Source organism: Aythya ferina, assembly GCF_964211825.1.
Source record: "Aythya ferina genome assembly, chromosome: 1".
In the NCBI taxonomy this organism is placed as follows: Eukaryota; Metazoa; Chordata; class Aves; order Anseriformes; family Anatidae; genus Aythya; species Aythya ferina.
This window is the reverse complement of record NC_140296.1, coordinates 7,034,914-7,062,106: the sequence shown is the minus strand read 5'-3', so window position 1 is coordinate 7,062,106 and position 27,193 is coordinate 7,034,914. Positions and strand designations below refer to the sequence as shown.

Sequence of the window (27,193 nt, the reverse complement as noted above, 5' to 3'; positions counted from 1 at the left end):
ATTTGCTGATTCATGTTGTTTTCAGCAGACAGCAGATTTCTTGAGAAAGATCTGGACACCTAAAAAACTATCAAGAAGACAGATGTTGCTGTGTAGATAATTAACTGAACAATAAGGGATGAAATCACTGCTCTGTAATTTCACCTGGTTAATTTGCACTTTTGGCCTTATATTCAAGAAAGGAGGAAGCTCTGCAATGAAGCAGCCATAAGGATTCTCAGACTCCTCAGCTGCAAGTGACAGATGTCATGTCAATAAACGTATTCTACAAAGGGTGCTAAGGCCTTAATGTATCTTCTGTTGCATCAGGATGTCACATCAGGCTCAAGGTAATTGCTGTCATATAATTTTTTATTTATTAAAGTGCTGAAAGATCAAGCATAATCATTCCCTAAAATTCACCTGAGGAATTTAAAACTAAGAACATACAGGTGGTGAAAAAAGGCCAAGAAAACTGCCACTCCTTAAACAATTCTCACTCCTCCACTAAGAAAACAGAAAAGATACTGGCCTTCTGTGTACAGAAGGACTTCTTTCCACACCCAGCCCAGTAGTTTAGCAAATGACGCCATTATCCTTCCTCATCTTTTGATTTATTGTGTATCTGGAAATACTGATGAGGTAATTAACATTCTACTGTACTGTCTGATGTATCTCCTCCCTTTCTCTTGATGACCTGATGAAAACAGTGATGGCAAACATAATGAAAGGGATCTTCTCTAACTCCCTTTTAACTCTTACACAGCATTCTGGAGTGGAGAGGGAAATGATGAAAATATTCCCTGACCCAGAAATCCTTAGTCTACAGGAAAAAATGACTACAGACATTGCAAAATTATGAGACCTGCTCTAATTACATTACATTTGGTAAGTAAAAAAAAAAAAAAAAAAAAAAGGAAAGGAAAAGGAGAAGAAGTTGGGAAATATATCAGGAATTTGCCAATTTGTGTAGCACTTGCCATAGATAAAAAACAAACAAACAAACAAACAAACAAAAAACAAACACAGTGTTTAGTGGTGGAGAAAAGTCCTCAGGATTTCTAAAAATAACAGAGAGAAAAATGCAGTGGTATCAAAAAGCATCCCAAAGCTCAGATGCCAAAGTTTCCCAGAGACAAAAGATTTTGCCACAGACAAAAATATTTTGTGAGGAATTTTCTAGCAGCGCCCCAGTATGTTTCTAGCAATCAGTATGCAGCTGGGAAAGCCATCTAGTAAGGAACTCACTTTGAAGCACTCCCACAAGTACAGGATACATTGAACAAAACTTATTTTTCAAGTGGTCTGCTCTACCTTCACACAGAAGAAAGCCATACAAGCAAGACCTGGAGACGCATCTGTAACTATGTTGGTGATCCAAGAGCTGAGCACAGAAATTGAGTGCACCATTCCTCTGTATGGGCAAAGACAAGAAAGCAACATCCTTCCCTCAACTTTCCTGCTTGAGATTACAGAGTTAAAATGGCTAAGGTGTCAAGAGCTGTGTTCAGGGCAATCTCATAACTCCTGCTAACTAACTCTTGATTCTCAGCAAATGCCTTAAAAGTTAACTTTGACTGCAACAAAAGGGTTGACAACATGTCAGAGAAAATGAGGTCATACAGCTGCGCTGTATTACATAGTGTACATAGCCAGAGCTGACAAAACTATCAAGGCAACTGAATAGTAATACAAAATTCCTACCTAACTCAGAAAGGGCAAGTACAGAAGATTTTGTCAGTTGAAATGTCAATCAGCACTTAGTCCCAAAATGGCTGAATTTGGTCTGATGTGACAACTGTTTGATATAAACTTTTTCTGCAATTTAATTGCAATTTGAACAACCAACACAAAAGACATACTTTTTTTTTTGTTTTGTTTTTATTTTTCTCCACTGAATACAAAAAGAACCTAGCCAAAGCTGCTTTTTCTTCAAACAAAATCTTAAGCTTTTTGGCATCCAAGCCTACCTGCACATCTTTCTTTCCCAGTGCTGCTGGTTTTGCTCTACTGCAGACACAGTTCATTAAGATGAATCGTATTCTGCTGAAGCTGCCTCATCAGTAAGTATTGCTGAAGCAATTTAGTAATGATCTTAATGCGCAGTGCTGGATTTTTATAGCCATCTCAATTGGCTATTAAAATACAGCACTGCACTTTGGAATTGCTACTGCACTACTTCAGGAATTGTTAGCATGATGGAGTTGCAGAAAGTACTGTTCATTTCAGTAGAAACTTCGCTTGTAATGAATGATTTCTGGAAACTGATACTTAAAATCTACTATGAGATTGGGTGTGCAATTTGCATATTAACCCAAAAGTCTTAGAACTACTTGGAGAGTTTTTAAGAATTGAATAGTTTTGAGGGAAAATGAAGACAAACAAAATATGTATATATAAAACTGCTGCATAGTCTTCCAAGTCATTTTGCTCACTCCTTTATTGAAAATGGAAAATGAAAGGAAAACACACAAAAAAGGAAGTCACAATTATGACTATAAGATTCCAAACAAGTGACACCCTGCAGCTCATAGGATACCTCTACTTTTTAAATGGTGAGACAACCCACCAGATGGGTGGCATTTAAATTCTGTTTCCTTGCTGATGGAGAAAGCCATTACTTTGTCAATTAACTACTTAGCTCCAAAGATAGTTGAATTTGGTCTGTCATGACAACAGTTTGGTACCACCATCGTCTGCCATTTAACTGCAATTCTAACAAACAACACGTCAGATTTACTTTGTTTTTGCACTGAATACAAAAAGAAGCTAGCCAAAGCCTGAAAAAATTGAACAGAAGTGCCAATCTAATGACTATTATTATGTGAAAGTACTCTAAATAAACACTACTTTTCTTTAGGAATGAAGGAGCCACTCCACACTGAATGGTTTTTAAGAAATATTTCATATGTGGTAATTTATACAAATGAGATGGCAAGTCTGTAGTGACCAAAGGCACATAAATATTTTATCTGTGCCATTAAGCAGAATATGATAATAGCAGCAATATGCAGATATCATCACTTAAAGAATGAGGTCCTGAGTCTGAGAAATAAAAGGTGCAGATATAACCTGCCATTTTTTATCCATCGGGCATTGGCAGCATTAATATATCAAAGTATTTTTTAAAAACAGCAAAAGCTTTTATGGCATTATTACAAAGATTTCTAATTTTATGAGTTTCAAGAGAACACCATATTCATGTGATAAACTATGCAGATACTCACATATTCTTATATGAGACAATCTTAGCCTGCAGGGAAACTATGTCTTTTAGAGATGTTAGCTTATAAATGATGATTTTGAATTACTTTCTTAAAATTGGAAAATTATATATTAGTGCTTGATGGAGCACTTTCTGCTGATTGGATGAAATGCAGGTCCCTTCAAGCAAAGACATTTCACCAAAAAATGGTATTTTACTTTAGTTGTAGTGTCTTTTTTATTCATACCTGTGGTAAGTGATTGTGCATTACAGTAATATGAAGTGAAGCACGTAAATTAGAGTTGAGAATCTAAGTAGTTTGTTAAATCTAGGTTTGGGAATATTTGCCTGCTTTCACATTTTTCTACAGCTCTCTTTTTTACATTTCTCTATTTTACACTGTTTTAGATCAGGATTCATGAAAAAGCTCACAGCATGGAAGGAAAACATTAAAAAACATAAGTGAATTCATAATTGATGAGATCATAGACTGAAATTTTTAAAAGACTGTAAGAAAAGGTTTCTGGCTCATGTAAAAAAATGCTGAAAACACTTTGGAAATATTAAGACATTTCTTAGCATGAAATTTAAAAAGTTTTGGAAGTTTTAAGCAAATTAACAGAATATTTGCCTAACTTGCCATACAACCTTCCTCCCCCCAGATGCTAAGGATTGCTGAGTGGTATTATTGCCCAGTAAATTAGAAAAAAATAGGCCAGTATAAAAGTGGGAGAGAGCCATACTAATAAAAATATACATATCATCATCAGTCTGAAGGAAGCTTTTGCAAACAGTTATCAAACAGCAAGATTGGAAAGTTCTCAGTGTTCTCTGGAATAGGGAAGGAGATAATTGGGTTTCATTGTTTGCAAAAACTCCCTCTTTCATTTTAAGAGCTCTAACTATTACCTGAGATAAAAAGCAGACCTTTGCCTTTGCTTTAGTAGACAAAAATAATAGGTTTTCTTCTTTCCTTATTGGGATCAGAAATTGTAAACATAAAAACAAACAAACAAAAATGCAAAAAAAAAAAAAAAAACACAAACAAACAAAAACACTCTATTCTGCTGTCCTGAATTGAACACTTCTTTTTTTTTTAGAAGACAGTCTTAGCAGAAATTTCAGAAATATGCATACTTCTACCAAACTTTCTGGACTATTTCAGTTGTCACTGGAAGCTGGATGCTATGTATGCAACAGAGTACAAGCTTTTCCCACAAAGGCCATCAATCCAAACAAAAATACAACTCAACTTCTATGAAACAAGTATGAACTTCTGGAGTAGAGAACATTTCAGTGACAATTACAAGCAAATCTGCAGTGAAATCATACCTTATACTGTTGGTGAAAATCTCTGCATCTTCTCAAATTTCCATAACTAAGCAATGGGTTAAAAACTATACTACTTAAAGCATACCGATTCTTCTCCTAGTATAGTAGGAAAGCTTCATTACTACACAGTGACTTTATTCTTTGTCATCAAGAATAAAACAAATAGTTTTGTGAAAAGGAAATCTCACACGTGTTGCACAGTCGCTTCAGGCCACCACAGCAAAACAATGAAATGGAAACTCTGGAACTGGTTATGCCCAATGACTTCATCTAACATTTAGATGAATTTGCATAATTAAAAAAATACATGCATATAAAGCCCTTTGTATTCATCCCATCTTATTTCTGAGTATTTTATTGAGATGCCCAATTTAGGAGCTTAATCTTGGCTGACTAATACTTCTTTTTTAACAAATTAGATAAGATAAGGAGGATAGCCATCCACAGAGAGATACAGAACTAGGCTAACAGATGTATTAATTTCTAATTTAGAGCTCAAAAACATATCAATACCCCAAGTGAGTTAAACAAAAAGTCCCCAAACAGTCCTAATTCGGACAGCAGGAAAGAATAGAAAAATAAGTGCCCCAAAAATATCTTCCATTAGATGCCCAGAGCTGGGTTGCGTGAACCTGATCAAAATGTACCATTGGCTGAATTCACCAGGAATGTAAAAAAAAACATGTTTGTAAAAACAGAAAAAGAGTTGTAGCTGCTGGTTGTTTCAGAGCCTTTCCATGCAAAACAGAGAGAATAAAACAGAAACTGTAGCCATCTCTGCAAGATTCAGATGCAGTTCAAACACTGAAAGGATAGTTACTATTGAATTATCATAGAGGATGAGAGAAATTAGTCCTATTTCTCTATAATTTTATTCTCAAACCACCACAATTTCTAGATTTCTAGATCAGTGTGACCAGTGTGACTAGGGAGGTGATCGTCCCCCTGTACTCAGCTCTGGTGAGGCCGCACCTTGAGTACTGTGTTCAGTTTTGGGCCCCTCACTACAAGAAGGACATCGAGGTGCTTGAGCGGGTACAGAGAAGGGCAACGAAGCTGGTGAGGGGTCTGGAGAACAAGTCCTACGAGGAGCGGCTGAGGGAGCTGGGCTTGTTCAGCCTGGAGAAGAGGAGGCTCAGGGGCGACCTTATCGCTCTCTATAGGTACCTCAAGGGAGGCTGTAACGAGGTGGGGGTTGGTCTGTTCTCCCACGTGCCTGGTGACAGGACGAGGGGGAATGGGCTTAAGTTGAGCCAGGGGAGTTTTAGGTTAGATGTTAGGAAGAACTTCTTCACTGAAAGGGTTGTGAGGCACTGGAACAGGCTGCCCAGGGAAGTGGTGGAGTCACCATCCCTGGAAGTCTTTAAAAGACGTTTAGATGTAGAGCTTAGGGAAATGGTTTAGTGGGGACTGTTAGCGTTAGGTCAGAGGTTGGACTCGATGATCTTGAGGTCTCTTCCAACCTAGAAAATTCTGTGATTCTGTGATTCTGTAGATATCACAATAAGTTATGCTTTATATATATATTTTTAATTATTTTATTTTATTTTATTTTATTTTTAATGTTTTTAACTCTGCCATTTTTCTACTCAAGTTCCCTGGTTACTCAGCTGTTTTGCCTCACGTATCCCTAGCTTCATTTTTCCAGCTGTGTTGTCTTTTAAGATGTTACATTTCCTAAAGAACTGAGGCCAGAAGTTTATTAAGAAACAGAAACAGTATTTTCTGGCTTTATTTTTTTTTCCTGGTATATAATAGAGCTTGATATCAGTTAGGTATTGGTAGAATCATAGAACCACAAAATATCCTAAACTGGAAGAGACCCACAAAGATCATCAATTCCAACTCCTGGCTCCACACAGAACCACCCAAAAATCGGACCCTACATCTGAGAGCATTGTTCAAATGCTCCTTGAACTTCAGCAGGCTCAGTGCTTTGACCACTGCTCTGGAAAGCCTGTCCCAGTGCCCAACCACCAACCAGTGCAGAACGTTTTCCTAACACCCAGACTGACCCTCCCCTGTCCCAGCTCCATGCCATTCCCTCGGGTCCTCTTGCTGTCTGCAGAGAGCAGAGCTCAGACCCTGCCCCTCCGCTCCCCTTGTGAGGGAGCTGCAGGCCACCATGAGGCCTACTCTGCTCTGGACTGTACGAACCAAGGGACCTCAGCCATCCCCCATCCATCTTCCCCTCTAAACTTCACCATCTCCATAGCCCTTCTTCAAACGCTCTCTGATAGTTTTATTTCCTTCTTGTACTCTGGTGCCCCAAACTGCATACTGTACTCAAGGTGAGGCCTGAAGTTTGCAATTCAGTGGTCACATACAGTGCAAAGTTTTTTGTAGGCTTTTAGAGGAATCTAATACAGAAGTTATAATAAACACCAAGAATCAACTTTAAATTCCTTTGTTTTGAATGTCTGCCCATTTGTTCCCCAGAAACAAAAGCTGTAGTGTATGTAATCCATTCTCATTACTGTTAGCCTTATTATATTTCAATACAGAGCAAGAAAAACATATCACTTAAGGACAGGGTTTTCAATAGTGTCTAAATTCCATTGATTTTCAATAGGAAAGCTCCCTTGCATATCCTTCCTCTGTCACAAACCTCAGCTACTGCAAAGATACTGGCTGCTATAACCTGCAGAGAGTCCTGAGTGTTTGAAGTAAAGCACTTACTGTTTATTAAATACTAAGCAAAGCCATAACACTGAATCATTAAAATTGTATGTGACTGAAGAGACATAAAGGAGGCATAGAAAAGACAATCTCCTAAGCACACAAAAGACAGAAAGATCCTGCAATGATCTGAGTTAGCAATTAAGTTCTAGACACTGACTATAGACATCAGCCAATATTACCAATCAGGTGTGGCAAACTGATGAATGCACAAATTTAAATATCTACATAGCTGCAGTTCTGTTTGAAACCTCGGTTCTCTATGGTGAAACTCATTTGTGTCTTCATTTATCTCTTTTCCAAAAAAAATCGAGTGAAAGAGTTACACTGATTTTTATTACACATGATGCTTGGACAGCTTTTGTAAAGCAGCAGGAGCAATTGCACTCAGACCTCAATTTGAAAGGGCCCAAGTTCTTACCACTTGCCAGCATATGGCCTTTCCCTTGCCATATGCCCAAAGCCATTGCTACAAAATGCATATATAACTTCTTATGTTCAAAACAGATTTGCAAAATTAACCTTTGTCTTTTATATGCTGGTTGTTGGCTAGAAAAACTAACATATATTAAAAAATATCCAACCTTTATGAACTCATAGCTTGCAATACCATTGTTCTTGTCGTGGTTTAACCCGGCTGGCAGCTAAACACCACGCAGCCGTTCGCTCACCCTCCCCCCTCCCTCTCTGGGAAACTGAAACCAGGACAGTTCTGAATACTCAGATGAAATTAAAAACAAATTTTTATTAAAAGCCTTGCAAATTTCCTTATTACCTTCAAGTGCTGAAAGATATGATCTACTACACATAACTAGAAAAGCTAGTGATCTGCAAGTTTAAGTTTTTACTGGGGAGCTAAGAGTTGCTTTCATTTGGTAAATTCTCAATGCAGAAAGATGAACTCAGTAAATTACTGACAGAAGCAGATAGAAAAAGAAGCATCTGAAAAGATCTGCTGCTTCAAATTTAGTGCAAAACAGTTGCCTTGTCTAAAAACACATTCACCTTTCTTACTTTGTGAATAAACTTATGAGCAGGGAGGCAGGAGCTGGTGCATGGACTACCAGGCAAAAAGTTTTGTGTTTTTTTTTTTTTTTTTTTTTTTCCAAAAACTATCTCAGCAACTTTATTATTTTTTTTTCTAACCAAGTTTCCAGTTAACTTATTTTTATAATATTGAAGTGAAAATTTAAAAAAGATATTTGGCTTAGCAATAAAATTCAGTATTTATAGCACATAACCGTAGTAAACTTCTTATTCATAAACATATGGCTGCAAAATCGATATTTGTAGCACTAAGCAGCAAAGCTTCTTTAGCTAATCATAAAAAGCATCTTTTTTGTATCCTCTCTATTTTGTGGAAATAGATAAATATAAAAATAAGTACTTGCAGGCACACAATCAAAGCAAACATCTTGCAAGAAAGTTATTAATAAATTGCCTTTCCTGTCCATTTCCACAATGCTGCTATAATTTGGTCATGGTAAATAACTTTTCTGTTTCATCACTATCTGAAAGGATATGTTAATTTTAGTTTAGTTAGCCTTAGGTTACTCAAAATGACTGTCATATCATACAATTTGTTTAATTCCAAAGCTTTAAAATCACTGCTGCCTGCACTAATATTCTGATTTCATACGCATAGGAAATCTCAACAAATATGCTTTTCTGTTAGAAAGACAGTTTAGCATTGTAATGACCACAAGAATCCAGACTTTGAGGGTTTAGCTTAAGATGTATGTTTAAATCTACCATGCTGTTTGCCAAGAGTAGAGGATGATATTTTAGGTCTCACAGAAAACCATTATATACACAGAAGAAGTATAGTATAGATGATATTGAAAACAGTGAACTGTCTCTGCTTGATTCTCAACAATTCTAAGTGTATTAGAAACAAAAAATATTATTGGCATCAAAAACTACTTAGAAGTATACTGAAGAATTCAGGTGAGATGAAATGTAAAAGAAAGCACTGAAAAAAACCCTACAGGTTATCCAGTGCAGATGAAACAGGTAGAATAATCTCATATGCATGAAATATATTGGACATGTGAATTCATTCATTTCATGTATATGCTATTAATTAAAGACTTGCTTAAGAAACAATTATTTGAAGGCAAAAATCTACTGTCTGTTCATTCTATTCTCATACACTGTGAAAAAAAAATAATAATTTTCTTTGTCCAGAAATTAGGTATAAAAGAAAAACAATGATCTAACAGCTAATAGCTGTAAGGAAATTTCAGGCAGGAAAAACAATAAAATTAAATTTGTTAAAAAATAACTTCTGTATGTAGATAATAATAATAAAAAAGCACAAAAGGAAAGGTGAAAAGAAAATATAAAATTTCACTTCAACAAATATTACTCAGCTTCCTGTGAGACACTTTACAATTTGTAATGATGCTACTAAAAATTTGTGTGTGGTTTTGTTTGGTTTGTTGTGGGTTTTGTTTGTTTGTTTGTTTCTGTAGGCTGAAGGTTCTGTTAAAAGTGATAAAGTTGATTTAGGCTAGGGAAGGCCTTCTTCTAGGCTTCCATGGAATTTTGTTGAAGGAAAAAATAAAATTCTTCCATGTATCTAGGTAAATTAGTATTCCTTGTTCCAGAGATAACTGCAGGACAAACCATCAACATGAAAACAGAAAGAAGAGGTTAGGTACCAAATAAATATTTTTAATAAAGGGAGAATTCAGAAACTCTGCATCCAACACCAAAGGTCCAACACAGAGGAACTTCAGAAGAAATGTATCTACTGTCAATAAAAGCATACTATTTCAGTGTCTTGCATTTATTCTGAAGATAAGGAGCTATCTCTACAGCAAACATGAAATGAAACAAATCACAACTTCTTGAATTCTTTATATTCCAGGAAAAGACATACAACAATGAATTAAAGTTCTACCAACCTAAATTCACTTTATTTCAGTATATGACAGGTCAACTAGTTAACCAATTGACAAAGTCAGGTCCTATTTGAGCTAAGAGAGAGGTCAAACGTCAAGGTTAAAACTGATGTCTTTTTATGTTCATATTTACCTTTAGGTCCTTTGAACAACTTGATCTCTACCACGGTCTCCAGAATAGGTCTCCTTCGACGAACATACAATCGGACTATGGAGCCAGCCTCTTTTAGGGCCTCCACAGCTTTGCTGTGTGAGACTTCTGACACATCCACCTCATTCACTCGCAAGATGCAGTCATTGACCCTTCAAGAAAAACAAAGAGTAACAGATACTAAATGCTTCAGCTGTTATTTTGGACTGAGTAAGGTTTAGTCAGTAGTATTATAAAACAAAAAACACACCACTGTCAATTTTACCAGATGACAATCTTCATGCAATATACTAAATTAGCAACGAGTTGGAAAAAGAATGCATCTCTCCAAAAGACATCCTGGATTCAAACTAAAGTCTACCTGCTCACCTACGTCATACTCAGCTACTCACCTACCACACTCCACCATAAATTGGGGCTGGGTCCCCTGGAGTGGAAAAGAATACTAAACATCTCGGTTTTGCAGACTTTATTAAAAGACTTTTTACTAATATCATCTAGTTACAACATTCATGATGCATGCTTCTACTACTACTACCATTGCTCTTAAGGAAATAAGTTCATTTAATTTAATACAGAGAGATCAGTATTCATTAAAATATCTTCTTAAATCTTCTTATATCTCTCTTCTTCAGCAGAGACAAAAATTCTTAAGTTATCAAAATACAAATGCTGTCCTACAAACAGCAATTTAAAAGAGAATATTTCATCCTAAATAACGTGAGTAAATTTCATTGTTTACATTTTCACCACAAAATGTGTCTCCAAGATCTGCTGTTTGGTAATAACATCTTTTTTTTTTTTTTTTTTTTTTATAGAATACTAAAAAAAATCCCTCATTTTCTTAATTTTGGTTATGTGCTGAGGATTAGCTAATATATTCACCCTCAAAACAACCTAATGAAGTGGAGTAGTATTTTCCATATTTTACAGTTGAAAAGAAAATCTACACTTTGACAGCACTAAAACCATCTCCATAGCACCAGGCTAATGTCTTAACTACTGTGCCATCTTTTCTTTGCAAATGAGTGTAAGAAAAGCAAATTCCAAGCAACTAGATGAACTTAAACAATACTGTTCTTATGTGATGAACGTTTAGTATGAGATGCCTGTAAGTATTTTGGGTATTGAAGAAAAAGGCATATAAAAATGAATGTGTTCTTTTGCATGTCTGAAAGGACAATCAGCAAAGAAATTATGGAATGCTAAAAATATTCTCATTTTTGCTGTTTCTATACATAAAGATTGACCACGAAATACAACCCTTTACAGCAAAAGAACACTTGAGCTCGATATTGCTCAGGAGTCTTAGCACATGAAGAAAGAATGAATTATTCACAAAAGATTATCAGAACTTAGAATGGATTTTTGTTACATTTGAGTGCTGCTGTTTTTGTTTAAAACAAAAACGAAACAACAACAAAAAACACTACTTGAAACCAAAGATTTTTTATGTTATCAGCCTTTTGAAAGAGCATTTACTGGGGGAAATATTGATAATATCCTTCAACAGACAATTGATCTGACGTGGAAAGGACTGAAAATTGAAACTCCAGACAAAAAGTGCTGTATTGCAAAGTTTCTAGTTTTTGTTCAATGACTGGGTTTCGTGCTTTCTGTCAATGCCAAAAGCATTCATGTATAATTGCGTGGTTTGGCTGTCAAATTAATAAGTGGTCTAATATAAATTGCTTTTTTTCTATTAAATAAATTATGATTGCATCCTGCTACTACTTCCTACTCAGATAGTAATTATGTCTAAACTGCTACTCTGTCTTTCTATTAATACTGCCATATATCTGATTTTTGTCAAATTTCTGACGCTTATTGTCATAGTTAAAATACAGACTATATGAACATTAATGAAGAAAACACAGGATCCTAGCCATTGGATAGTTATGAAGATGATAGGGTGGGAAAAAAATATAAAAACACTAAAAAGAAGTGTTACATTTCTTTTGTTTCATATATTCTGTGCACTGCATTGATAAATATTGATACTACTCAATAACCCTGTATATCTACAACCTCTCGTAAAGGTTTTATTGATGCCTCTGTAAAAGATTAAAAAAAAAAAAAAAAAAGATTTCCAGAAAAAGTCAACTAAGGACACGCAATTGCAACTGACCTTGCCAAAATCAGTAAGCCACACACATACTAAATAAAGCAAAAATAAAGCAAAGCCTTTGGAAAAGGACATTTACACTCTGACAGAAATCCGACCCTAGAGTTATCTATTCTCTTAAAACTGTAAGACCATTGTTAATAAAAAATACCCAGATTAATAGTACTATTGTAGGATGAATGTAAGTGAGATAACGCAAAGCTGCTCTGGTGATGGAAGTACTTCACTACAAAGTGTTCTGTTTGTATACTAACTTTTTCAGTGCAGATGTAACTGACACTAATCATCCCATTTAGTTTGCTATGATGAACCCACCTAGTGTGAGATATCCACCTATACCCTTCCAAAGCTATAACTCCTTCACACACACAGGGTGAAAAAAAAAATTTAAAAAAATGAAGAAAATACATGCACATGCATCTGAGTGTGTATGTGCATGTGTAAGTACCTATAAATATATAAGTACCTAAACATTCTTATGGCTTTAACACAATTTTTAACGGACATGCTGATGCAGCAATAGATCAACACTGATCTCATGGGTGTACAAATATTCATTGAGAATATTCAGACCACTAAAACAGCAGGTCCACTGTGAAATGAAATAAGCTGGTGAACTGATCTTAACCTTCTTTTTATTATTATTAATATAGACGCTTTTTAAAATTTTGTACAATCCAGTTAAACTGTAAAGTTTCTACCATACTCAAGTTCTACTCTCTTAGTGACCTGTAAATGCTGCAGCAGTATAAAAGTAAAATAAAAATAGCAAAAAATATCAGTAAATCCAGCATCAGAAAATTCTTTTAGCTGTTGAAGTGTAAGGTCTTACCACTTAGAGGATATAATTTTGCTCTTGTGAACAGCCCTCCAGTGTATTTTCCCAGTTTCATTCAGATGTTCATGTAGAAACTGTATGGCAAAAATATATTTCCTTTGTTGATATGTGAACTCCCTTCCCAATTTATCTTAAAATCTTCCCAAGGTGGGTATACATTCTCTGTGCAAGTTAGTTTCAGGCCCAGCTTCCGACATGTGTTGAACAAAAGATCCGGCCCATAATCCAAATGTAGTAATACACAAGTCCAAAAAAAAAAAAACAAACAAAAGAGATCCCTATACCAATAACTGTATTCATTCCACAAAATCTCCAAGTCGGAGGAAATTGTTCCAACAAATCTCATTTCCACAAGAGATTTTTTTTTAATACTAAAGCATTTATGTAATAGAATCAGTACTTTTAAATTATTTCCAATCTACTTATAAACCTTAACATATTTCCTTGAGAAAGGAAGTATGTTCATATGATTACTTTTTAAAATACGTATGATAAAAAATGTAAAACTTTCTAATGAAAAAAAACAGAAAATGAAGTTGTATTCTAAGCTATGAGTCTTGCAACAATTGAAAACAAATATTTTATTTAATTCTGAACAAAAAGAACTCTTAAAAAAAATAGTCTTCAAATTTAGAACTTTAATTGCTGAGGCTTAATAATACAATCTCATCATTTGCTGATGCGATGGGTTCACGGAGTTCTTGGCTAAATTTACTCATGTTTCTTTGAAAAGCAACATGTGATTGGAAGTATTTTGGAAAATGCATGTACCAGGTTGAAAAAGAATGAAAATGTTTGCACCATAATTTAAAAGAACATAAGCCTAGAAATAATGTTCATGGTATTGTTTCCTTGAAAAAAGAAGGACTACATATCTCATTTCAGCAAAACATAGAAGTCTCTGATTTAATTTTGAAGTACGAGTAATGTTATTTCTATTTTAGCCAAAATACTCAAATTGGGACTTCGCATTATGCATATATGTCAATCTATTTTAGTCATCCATGCAGGTTAACTGCTAAATTAAAATTAAGTGAGGCAGCTCTTCCCATGGCATGCTGGCTCATGTAAATGCTGTTACAAAATGGGTATATTCTACAAGAATTTGTAGAATAATTCAGGTATGAAGAACTCTGGCTCACAAAACACAGAACATAGTAAGTACATGCTACAATCATGTCAAGACAGTTACAACTGATGCAAGAAATATGAGTGAGATTTTGCCTTTTAGGACAGGGTCAGGGATGCAGAGGTTTACCCATAGCTGTTGCTATCTTAATGAGTGGTTGGATTAATTACAAAGAAATACTATACTTTAAGGGCTTTTACCAACTTTGTTCTAAACCTGACTACTTTCATCTGAGTTTTCTGATTACTAATTTCAAGAAACTGTGCAGACATCCTTGAAAAGGTGGTAATTGCTTCAGTCAAGTTGTAAGAACAGAAGATGAACGCAACTCTTAGGCATCTATCAGAAATATAGTAGGTGACAACTGGTAATGATTACTCTGTTCAGTCTGTTCTATGCAATATGGTGCCCTGCAGAGAGACCCAAAGCAGTCTAGTACAGCAGCAAAGAGCCGCAGAAGACCAAATGGTCCTGCCAGGAAACATTAACCCACTTGCAATTCCATAAAGGAACTACTTGGAACCAACCATGGTCTCAGGAACAAGGGACTTATCTGCACTCCACAGGACAATGCAGACGCTAAAAGCTGCAGTAATCCACAGGCCTTAGTTACCATCTAGACACCTCCAGACTCATTGGCAGTCTATTAATGGGGCAGACCTGCTTACACAAATACAGTTACCATGATTTATACTGCAGAAAGGCCAACATTACCAGATCATTTTGAAGCAATTCTAACTTTTTTAGGTACTTCCTCAGAAAAGTTAAAATTAATATGGACTTTATTATTTAGCCAAAGCTTAGAAATTAAGAAAAAAAAAAAAAATCTGTTAAGGGAGAATCAGTACAAAACCTTAGGTACCAGACAGAAAAGATAAGAGAGAGAACTAAACTTTCACTTTGTTTCTTTGCTCCTGCTTTGTCTAAACTTTTCAGTCAGAGTTCCCCTATAAAAGGGCTGATGTTTCCTTTTTTTTTTTTTCTTTTTTTTTTTCCTTTTTTTTCCCCATACAGACATCACAAGAACAAGCACTTCAAGCAGGAACACAAGATTATAGGTGACAAGTTGAAAGGACTGACTATTATCCTTTCTTAAAGATATCAGTGAATCATAATGTAAATACATTACCTGACCCCAGGAGAACCAATCTAGTCCATTAGTTAGGGAAGACTGCCACCTCCATCCCTTTGTTGACGTCTTTATTTTTTTTATTTTTTGGGGGTAATTTTGATATGCACCCTCCCCATCTCATGGTAAGTAAAACGTACAGTATATAGGGATAAAAAATGCAATTATTGACACTGACCAATAAAATTTCTTTACATTATTATTACTATTGTAATTTCAACCAAGAATGCAGAATAAAGGATCTCAAATTTAAAAAAGCAGTCTTCAGATCTGCCTATTCAATTACTGAATATAAAGCTAAAACTAAATGCCAGTGATACACATGTACCATGGGGCATACTGTTTTTTAAGTATAATGATACTTAGACACATGATCCAATTTCTGTAGCAAAATCACATATACCCTCAGGCCCCTTTCTGACATTGTAAACTAGTATAAAACTACTGTTATGTCCAATTTAAAAATAAAGGGATAAAACACAGCAGTAAAAGAAAATTTCAGATCTCATTTGCAATTTATGGTTCTTTCTGCAAACTAGAGAACATCAAGTGCTTATGAAAATACATTTGATGAAGGCACCAGCCAATCCTAATTCAAAATTTGACCCTTATGTGTTTTATAATGAAATTCCATAAATCTCATAGAAGAGTTACTTGCTGAAACATGGCTGATAAAAGTTATGGTTTGGGTGGAAAAATAATTTATGAATGACTTGAAAGAATTTCAGCTGAACTTAATAAAAATCTGAACACCTAGGAACAATCTAATTTTAAATATATATGCAGATATTATAACAATATAATGGAAACCCAAGCGTATTTAACATGAAGGCAATATCTGAACTATATCTAACCCACACTTCCAACAAGGGCAGAATTGTCTGTGGTCTTGAGAAAAGCAGATAAAAACTAAATCTAAAAGTTTGGTTTGGACTAAAACTAAAGTGTTGCAAGTTGAAAGAAAAAAAAATCATCTTCTCAATTCTTTAGCAAGTGTCATTCATCTGTAACAAATAAATTGAGGAAAAATAGAATGTTTTTCCCTCAAAATGTTCACCTAATGCCATCCCAACTCTTTCTGTACAACTCTGAGCCGGTCACTTACTTTATTTTTCATAGTCTTCAAATAGAAGATGAGAAACCCATATACCTTCCCCCGTATTTTTCTTCCGTTTACACTCTACATAAACTTTCCAGAGGAAAACCTGCACATTTTTGGCTAATCTCAGACAGGGACCACCCTCCAGTGTAGCCTGTAGGCATACTGACCACAACAGATAACGAACCAAAGCCGCTCTCTGCCTTGTCCTGGCTGCATTCACCCTTGAACCCAGCCCTTAGAAGTCAGAGATGAAGGCCAAATGCTTCCAGCACTTGCAAAGGGGGTGGGCATATGGGTCTGTATGTGTGTAAAGACAGGGAACTAAACTCTGGCATAGCATTTCTGTGAGTAAATGGAGCCAGATAGACGCTTTCTCCGTCTGTACTAGCAAACCAGTTTCTGTGTGTTGGCTGTGTGGAGCCTGAAAGCTGAGACGAGTCCTGTCAAAAAGCAGGGTGTGCTCAGTTAGGCCTAGTGCTGTGCTGCTGCAGCCTTGCACCAGCAACCAAGTTGAGTTTCAGCCAGAGACCGAAATCAAAAACCCTAGGAATGTTTTCCATTTAAGAATATGTGTTGCTTTTACAACAGAGTAATAGAAACCCTGCAGCAGTATCTGCAGCATATCACCAGCCGTCAGCCCACGCCTACTGGTGGGAGGTTTTGGTGAGTGACCTGAAGTTGTGTTAGTTGTCCCCACAGTTCACTGTACACTCCTCTGGACCGTTGCAGCAGTTTTGGCATAGAAAGAGCAATCTATCTTTCCATGAGGAAAGTCAGTCTCGAGCGTGTTCCCTCCCAGCTGAGAGAACAGAAAAGAAGCAAAACAGAGCAGGAGGAAAAGCCTGTGCACAGCAGACACTGCTCGCTCCCCCTGGACTGGTGCAATGTCTTGGCTGCTTTTCTGACTGTCCAGGACAAACTAGCAGGAAGCCCTCATCCTCCAGAAGGCAACAGCCATGTAGGATTGCACCAGAAAGCAGAAAGCATGGGGGAAATTCCTCCTCTGTATACCAGGAGCCCAGTGATAGTTTAGGAGGAATAAATGCCTACTGTACTGCAGTCAAAAACTTCAGATCACCTCCAAGAGCGTTTAAGGTCATGCCAGCCTGACTTGCAGGTGTATTACCAGAGGACTTCCATTTCATTTACAGAACAGAGACTGAAGGGAAATTGTCAGGGAACAATTCAGATTTCAGAAAACACTTCTGAATCTCAGAATGTGTTATTGCTTCAAATGATTGTGCATTTCCATAGCCTGTTAATAACATGGCCTTATTGAGACCCGAAACATAACCAGCACAGCTATAGAACTGTCAGGATGTATTTACATTTATTGTCCATTGCTACTGCTTTAGTTACTCATGGATTTTTTAGTACAACAGCTATCTTAATGAAATGTCTATGTATTAAAGAGTCTGCATAACAGTAACTGCATTTGGAACACAAGTCTGTGACTGGTAACAGTATCAGTAAAAATATTAGCACAGCAGCTCCTTATCATGCACAGCATGCCTTCTCCCCTCTCCCTATGTTTCATTTATGACTCTAATTTCTATTTTGGAAGTTGTAAGTCAGAAACAGACAGCATATGCACTATATAATTAGGAATGGAAAAGTCCCTGCAGCCTTTAGACTGCTAGAAGAAAATATATTTAGAATCTTGAATATGTTCCTATTCACACAGTTTCAATGGAGGACACATTAGCATTTGCTTTTCGTTACTCTTTTTTTTTTTTTTTTTTTTTTTAATATATTATTTTAAAGGTCTTAAATTCAGCTGTAAGACTTCACTCTAGGCACAAACTTGGCTAAAAAGCAGTTTATCTGTTGTTTAAAATACTTTGGATCATTTCTGCATTCTAGCATATTTCTGAGAACTTCCTGGGCAAAGGCTGGGGCTCTCCTTTCGTTAACTCTTTCCACCACACTGAATAGATCATATTAGCCTTTTACGCAGTATGCCTTTATCATGCAATGTCTATTTGTTTGGAAGTGCTTATATACATCTCTTCATTGAAAATATCTGCAAAGATACTATCTAGTGTCCAAGAGAGTCTGAAGACAGCTCATATACATCAAATTGGCACAGTGAAATCCAATGCAGGATTAGCCACACCAGCACAGAAACTGGCCGCAGTATGTCTAGCATGGAAAGCCACCTAGATTGATGTTTACCATATGTCTACAGCCAATTATCATTGGTAAAAGGCCATGTTAATGCCACTCTGCAACTTTGAGCTCATTTAGAGCTAGCTTGAACTCCTGCAAAACCAGCCATGCAGTGATTGATTTCAAGAGGGGGCCCATTAATGGCTACCAAAAGGAATAAAAATAGAAAAGAGAAAAGGACAGGCTCAACCCCACAGTGCAAAAACCTCTCTCACAAATTAAAATGAGAGACCTTGAGTGCTGGATGGCTGCAGGGTAAGATGGCCATCACTCAGGCTGCACTGAGCTCCCCAGCCAAACCTTACCATCTATGGGAGCCTTACCACTGAGGAGCACGACCCACCCAGGAATACTGCCCTTTGCTTAATGGAAACACTGCTGCCCCTGAATGATCAAGCTTCAGGGATGATTGGAGCTGAAGTCTGGATGAAGGTGTTTCCCTGGCTGCAAAGATAAAAACTATATGAAGCCATAAGCCAGAACAGGGGTCCATCAGACCTCCTGTTTCCTTCCAATGGTGGCCTTTACCAGGTGGTATAGGAAAAGAGCAATACAGTATTTACCCAGAATACATTTTCAGATTCTGGTGACTCTAGGGTTTCCTGAATCACATATACTACTATTTTATTTAATAGCCTGAGCTAGGTTCCTTTTCCACAAATTTAATTTGTTTTCAAAACCCATGTACACTTCATATCCACAGTGTTCTCTGCCATTCAGCATAGTTTTGCTACCAGTTAATAAATAAACAAATTCGTTTGATGTCCCCAAATCCTTTCATTAGAAGAGATAGCAAATATTGCTCCTTGGTCATTCTCAATGCTCTGTTTCTCTCCTGTGGTTCGGAAACAGGACATAATCTCTTGCCTTTCATAACTGATTTTTCATCATCATAAGAAAGGCCCTGCTAGACAAACTCTACAAGCCAAAGGCATATAGCTGATCTAGTAGTCACACTAGTTACCACCTGTGATAACATTTCAGAGAAACCCCACCCGTCCATCTTTCTATTTATCTGAACACCTCTTGGGTGCACCTGCAGATTTATAAGTGAACTCTGGAAAACAAACAAACAAACAAAGACAACAACAAAAAGCACTTCAAGTCAAAGCTGTTTCTATTAGCTTTGTTTCTTGAATAAATGACATTGTTTTACATTGGAAAAAAAAAATCCAGCCAAGCCAATAATAAGTCATTTCATTCTAATAAATTTTGAATTAAAATAAAATAGAATAAAACAAAATAAAAGGTTAGACAGTCAGGGAAACAAAAATCAAAACAACCATCTGCTGTCTTATTATCCAATATCAACTCCTAGAAAAATGATTCCAGAGCAGAAAATGTTCCACTTTTTATAATGTAATGCTCTTTTTAAATTGCAGTAAAAATCTCCCATTATTCTGGAAAGCATCCTCAATATAAGAATGAAAATAAATTTTGCCTCTTGCTTTGACTCAATTAAATATTTAAATATATTACAAAAATTGTCACCACAATTGAAACTAATGCAGGTGTCCATGATCAATGCTCATGATATCCATAAGGAAGAGGCCCTGGTTCACAGCCTGCACCTTCCTCTGTGAATGACATGTTTACTGCAAGACTGCTCAACAATAGTTGTCTTTTAGGAAGTGAAGCAATTTTGGAAGTAAAGAATAAAATACATTTATTTCATAGCTCTTCCAGTTTAATTACTTTTCTAGAAGATGTTGGCTCATGCTTCCTAGGGAGAGGATGGAGAATGCAGGGTTCCCTTCAGAGGTGAGCTGAAAGGTGATTTTTTTTTTGTTTGTTTCTTTTATTATTTTCTAATAAGGGAATCCCTGACTTACTTTTCTCCCTTTGCCACTGAAAAGCAATGTGGACCTAATTTTGCATCAAAAAATGTTTGTTCAGCTAGTATTGCATGCCAAAGTCTTTTTAGACCTGAAATTTGTATACAGCAAATTTTCATATGGGGATGCAGCCAGCACTCCATTAAGAAAAGTTCACAGGCAAGTAAGACTTAAAAAAAATAGCTTATTTAAACAATTATAAGTCCAATAAGTAAACTGTATAATTTAAATAAATTCCCACATCATTTGAAGACTTTTAAAAATTCACTACTGCCTAATGCACTAATCATGTATATTTTAAGTTGTTGATTTCCAAAAGAAACTTGGTAAGCAGTTAAACTGAGTCCATTCTTAGGCATAAGAGTGAATGTGTAACTAAATTTTTAAAACTAACACTGCAGAAAAACAATAATTTGACCTTATTATTATTATTCAAAACTGTATAAAAGCTGAAGTTTCAAAAAAAAACACGAATGCTCACTGCATCATATTGACTTGGAAGTACTTGAAAGCTATTCATGATGACCTCCTGGAGCATGACCAACAATATTCAGGAGCTAAAAATGGTGGTGAATTCCACAATAACTCCAAATATTGCTGTCTACATCCTCACCTTAGGAAAAACAAACAAACAAACAAACAAACAAACAAAAACCTGTCAATATCAAAATTTCTAACATATTTGGCCCAAGGTTGAGCCAAGGGAAAAACAACACCATGAAAAGTATAATTTTTGTTTCCTCTGATAAAATTCAGAGGTTCAGGATGCTTCTTGGACAAACCCAATGCATACTGAGAAGAGAAGCAAAACCCCACTGGGTTTACACCTCTCAGAAGAGCCTAACCTCCTTACACATGCTCTGAGAACAGGAAGTAGTTAGCTAATAGCTAATCTTGCAGGGTGTAGCTATGTAGAGTTGAGGGGGAGGAGTAGCTAGCTCCCATTCAATTTGCACAGACAGACTCAAGCATACACTTTTTGGATAAGTCAAGTCTAAATACAATAATACAATAGGAGGACTTCTCCATTTGTTTTTTTCCTTCATCACAAATTCTCTGAACATAGCCTGTTGCTATATAAGTCACTTGGAAGTATAGTTATTCTAAATCACTTATAACACAATGATTTTCTGCATCAAACTTTCAGCTATTGCTTGACTAGCATAACTCAAGGCAAATGAATTCTCATTTACTAGGTAAGACACACCTATAGTAACTTTGTAAAGAGTTTATGATCTTTTGCTTCACATATTATTGTTTTAAGACATAGTACGTGCATAAGGCAGACTCCCTTCCCCCAAAATACGCAACATCCAGTTCAAGCAGAGTTAGGAATTACAATCCATAAATGTATGCCAAGTTGAAACTGCTTGGTTGGGGATTAATTCTTCCCTTTGCCAGACACATCAGTATAAAAGACAAAACAAAACACTTTTCCTCCCATAAAAGATCATTTTTAGTTATCAGAACTGAAATTCCTGCCTTGAGTTACTGGAAACCAAGTCCAACTTTACTAAAAGCAATAGATCTGCAATTGCACAGACCAGACACAAGAGTGAGGTGACCACTCCAAATAAAGCAACCCGCTGACCAAATGCCTGGTTAGTAATCAATCACCCTCTAGGCCTGATAAGCCCACATTTTTGTTTAAATGCTTGATTTTGATTGCAAGCTTATGACAGTGAAGGGACAGCAGAGGAAGCAGAGAGTTCCATGTAGGCAGGGGAGGGCAGGATGAGGAGGGGGATCACAGACAGAGCGCAAGAAGCTGGGGCTGACGGGCACTCCTGGAGGCTTCCCTGCAACAGGCTCTCAGATTTCAGACAAATTTCTTTTATTAACCCTTTCGCGAAACCTATAGCAAGTACCATTTCCCTTTTTTAATACACAAATAAATAAATAAGTTGCTTCCCCCACCCTTTCCTTTGCATTTCTTATCCAGCTCACTTCTCAGCTTTGGTATCCTTCGCTCTTACCACATTTTTCCATTCCTCCGTCCGTTCTCTATCTCCCCAGTTATCCTCAGTCTCTCTGCGTCTCGTCTCCTGCCACTGCCATGTACGATGCTTTCCTCCTGAAACTACTTCCACTAGCAACCGAGCACTGAAACTCTGAGCGCATCCAGGCTCTGTCAGCAGTTCGGCTTTATCTGGGTGGCTCTGGCAGCCAGCAGAGAGAGCAGCCTCTAATGGTGGCCAGAAGGAAAACTTCTGCTCACAGGATGAGTATCTGTGTTTGCCTTCAAAGCCGGAGGCCAACGTGGGACAGCAGAGAGGCAAAGAATGAGAAAAAAGGAGGTGAAGGTAGCTGTGGGGTGTTGTGGGAGGAAGGTGTTGGGATAAAGAAATGGGAAAGGAAAACAAAACCCTGTAAAGTCTGAGATGAATGAAGAAGGCACCAGGAAGCTGCAAAGCTCCTCCCAGCTTCAGGCTGCTCTGCAGGTAGTGGAAGATGCCCCAGGCCAGGCTCCGTAGGTGTGGAAGAGGGCAGGGACATCTCTGCAGCCCTCACTTACCCTCCAAGCCCTCCGGTTTGGCTGGCTCCAGCACCATGCGGGGGTTTGAGGCCTGGCGTTGCACAGCCTCCAGTGCTGCCTCGGTGAGTCCAGCCCAGGGAAGGATGAGGTGCTTCCTTGGGTCCAAGATATGCTTTGGCTGCTAAATACACCAAACTACTTGGTTATTCCTCACCCATGGTTAAAATCCTCCCAACTGACAGTAGCGCTGTCTGAAGCGTATTCAGGTTTGTGCAGGAAAACCAGTTACAACAGATAACCCAGAAGGCAATTCCACATTCAGGTTTTTTTACAAGCACTTTTCATCTTTGGCGCTCAAAGTGCTTTGCAAATATGAACTCGTTTAAGCTTCACAACAAGCCCTGTGAGGCAAAGATAATGATCACTATACCCGTTTTACAAATGGAGAAACTTTAGCACAAAAGAAGAAAAGTGTTACCACAGATCAGGCATAGCAAGTTGAGAACAAAACTACGCAGTCCTGCCTCCCAGGCGCTTGCACTAACAAGTAGAAAACACTCCCTTCCGCTCAGGTTTGATTAAGAAGAGCTATTCCAAACAAAGGTGTAGCATTAAAAAAAAAAAAAAAAAAAAAAAAAAAAAAAGGAAGAAAACGTGTACTTCAAGTTCTGTAGGAAACTTCAGGAGCTTCAGAACGTAAGTCCTATTAGGCTACACACTTTGAGTAAGTGAAAAAAAATAATCTTGCTTCTTGCAGTGACATGACTCAGGGTAACATGCAGAATGGCACAATGTAAACAACACATCCAAACAAAATACACATATTGCAAGGTTGATATTAAAACCTGCATGCCATGGGGAAATAAATGTAAGCCCCCCGCTCTAACTTCTGTAGTAAAAGCGAAATGAGGAATGTAGCAACAGAGATCAGGAATGGTCAGGAAATACGGTTTGGCTAAAGCCTGAAAGTCCAAGTGTTTATTCAAACAGCAGCTGAGAGTTTTGACAGTGCATGAAATGACAGACTGTCTGTCTCACCATGTATTAGCATTTCTGAGATTAGCTGTCAGAAGCAAAAAAGCCAGCCAAGCTTTTTCTTCGAAGTTTTTGAATCAGACCTTTGCTGTTTATAAGGAACATTTTTTTTTTTTTTTTAATGAGAACATAAGTCATTTTCCTGTTTATCCAAAATCTTATTTTCAGATTCAGTGGGAATTGAAATAAATGGAAAATTCAACAGAACCCCAGAGGGTTACACCTGTAGAGTATAGGCACAGATGTGAAATATTTTTTTCCTTGACTAATGTCAGACTCCACAGAGAACTGATGATTTCTAAGGTATATAACCGCAGAGGGCTTCTTACACAAGACAAATTATCACTGAGCTATTTAAATTTGTAACTGCAGTAGAAGTGCAAACATGTTGATGAAATAATCACTTGGATTTGGCTGCATGGTGCTGTTCTGCTGCTACTGCTGCAGCATGCTGGGGCTACTGAAATTTCTGGTGGGATAGCTGCTGAAGAAACCCCTGGCAAAGAGCCGTGTTGACCAGTTCAGTACCACTGCATGAAACATCTCATGCAATTGGCATTATAAACCTGCAAGGTACCTACAGTCCTAATAACATACTGTTTTGCTTAAGTGTTATTCTCAAACAGTGGTTTCAGTTAGTGGAAGACAGCTCAGAAACTTACCGGGGGAAGAAACCAATACATTGTGTTTAAAAAAAAAAAAAAAAGTCCATCGTTATTTTCTATAAAGAGGCTATTAAAATTCACCAGTTTCAAAGCCCACAAGCCAGAGAAAAGCCATGGCTTTTCTTCCTATTAGATTCTATTTCATTTACCTGAGAATTCATCTGTCAAAACATCATTTCCCAATCCTTTCTTGCATGGCATAAGAGATTTTTCTGCAGTCTATCGAATTATTTTCAAAGTAGAAAAAGCAGAAGTAGGATCAAATTCACAGACATATTGGGTCTCTGAAATACTGAATAAGGAATGCAAACTTCATGTAGAAAAAAAAGAAAGAAAGAAAAAGAAAAAAAGAAGGATTCAGCAAAAGAAAAGTGAAGTGGTGAAAGCAGCTGAAAGGAGACTTAAATGGTAACATATTCCGTTGTCAAAAAGAAGTATAGATTGGTAATGTAAAACAAGAGTCATTGTAAGCCACTTAAAAATATATATGTATATGAAAATTCAATTTTGGTTTTGTGACCTGCCTTTTTTATGTAGATCCCCTGCGATAATTCATTTTTTTATATCATAGTAGCTCAAAAAACAATATGAACAGATACACAAACAAACACAGTTAATAAGATCAAACCTCCTAACACAAACCAGGACAGAGTGAGCAGCCAATAATTCATGATCTAATTGATGACGGTCTGCAAGGCAAGCATGTTTTGCCTAATGGGGTGAATGTCTCTTTATTAACTTACTACTAAATTATGTACTGAACTAATAGCATTGTCAGAGGCCTGTAAACAGTGCAGATATGAATCAGTGTTTTGTGGCAGTACTGTAATTATAATAACATCCTGAACAAGCTTTATGCCATTGCAATGTGCCTAGACCTGGTACTGATAGGCTTAATTCAAGATCAAAAGTTAACAGAGACTTAGGCAGTGAATCACAAGGCAGACACACTTCTGTTTTGATATATCATGACGGTGAAATAAAGCCAGTTGCCCAAGCTGGATTAGAGACACACTTATAAAGAACATGATCCCTCCTGGGAACAGCTCTTCACATTAATCTGAAAAAGCTCCTAATTTTTTCCTATTCTCACTCCCAATTCACTTCTCAGTAAGCAATCTAGAGCTACAAATGGATATCAACAGGTAACAACTGTCTGCCTGCTGCTGCTGGAGGGATTGAGGTTTCAGACTTTTCATCAGAGACAAAGTACTGTCATTGCAGCCTGTGGGGCAAAGACCAAAGGGGGGTCTTTTATCAAATCACTTCCCAACTGGGGCCTTGCTTCTGTTCCCTCTCCTCCATTTCTTTTTCCCTTTGAGTTTCTCTGGCAAACTGGATGTAATTATACCGGAATACTTCTTAATTCTAATTTTCAAGTTTGAAAGAATAGCATGAATTTGTAGTGTTTCCTCTTTGGTTCATCTTCAGTAAGATAGAGGGAAAAAGAAAAAAAAAAAAAAACACAAAAGAAACCAAAAAACAAACAAACAAAAAAAAATGAAAAACAAACAAACAAAAAAAACACTGACCAGAATGAAATCTTTGCCTTTAAATCCCTTTTTCTCAGTTTAATTTTTTATTATGAACAAAATATGAACATGAGAAAGAAGTTCCTCTCTTGCTACATATATCTAGGTAAATTATAACACTTTGACACATCACAGTGGGTTAGTTGATAACTGAAGAGAACACAAGTCTAATTTGTTAAAAACCTTTGCTGGTAGACACTTAACTGAAGCCTTAAGGCACAGAAATAGGAGAGAAGTAATCACTATTCTGTTCCAAGCTTTCTGCCTTACTGGATAACTGAGGGTAAGTTATTTAGGCTCTTGTCTCCAACAATTAGCATGTGTGCTACATTATTTTCCCACACCAGATCACTTGGAAAGCTAGGGAAAAATATCCACTGGGGCTGACTATTATGATGATGGTAGAACAAGGCAGCATGCCTTAAAAATTCTGCAGTTACATAATCCTAAACCTGCTGACAATCAGTAATTAGAGTAATATCAGGAAAGACACATTTGCAAAGGAAAGACAAACACTGCACACCCTTAGTGGTTTATAACCTACAGGATATAAGGGTATGTGTTCCGTCTGCCAAAGGTAACTGGCAGTAGACATGCTTTTCTCAATGTGTTTAAGTGCTTACAAATACCCACACTCTTAAGGGGAAAAAAAAAAAAAAAAAAAGTATGCTCACAAATGGGAAGAGACTTGAAACCAGTTTCCTAGAAGAAAGAATGAATGAAATAGCTACAGGTCCAGGCAGCTTACCAGGGCAGGATACCTGCGGGCACAACCACTTTCTTCCTTGACTCATTCCTCACTTCAGCCTTCTTTCCTATCGAGCACATCTCAGGCTCAAATACCAAAAAAATCTTTGATACAACAGTATCCCTTGAAATTCAAGCCTAATGCTGTCCAAATCAATC

General features: G+C 36.9%; 1 protein-coding gene across 29 annotated transcripts in view; it reads right to left on the bottom strand.

The window, feature by feature from the left end:
- Positions 1-27,193, bottom strand: part of DLG2 (discs large MAGUK scaffold protein 2) — a 1,046,667-nt gene that overhangs the window by 320,593 nt on the left and 698,881 nt on the right. For 28 of the 29 annotated variants that reach the window (XM_084519823.1, XM_084519802.1, XM_084519813.1 and 25 more), the window contains one exon: positions 10,235-10,404. In XM_084519823.1, the coding sequence (XP_084375949.1) occupies positions 10,235-10,404 (170 nt within the window). Of the gene's footprint in view, positions 1-10,234; positions 10,405-22,555; positions 22,685-27,193 lie in introns of those variants that run through there. The other variant, XM_084519821.1, reaches the window with a different exon arrangement.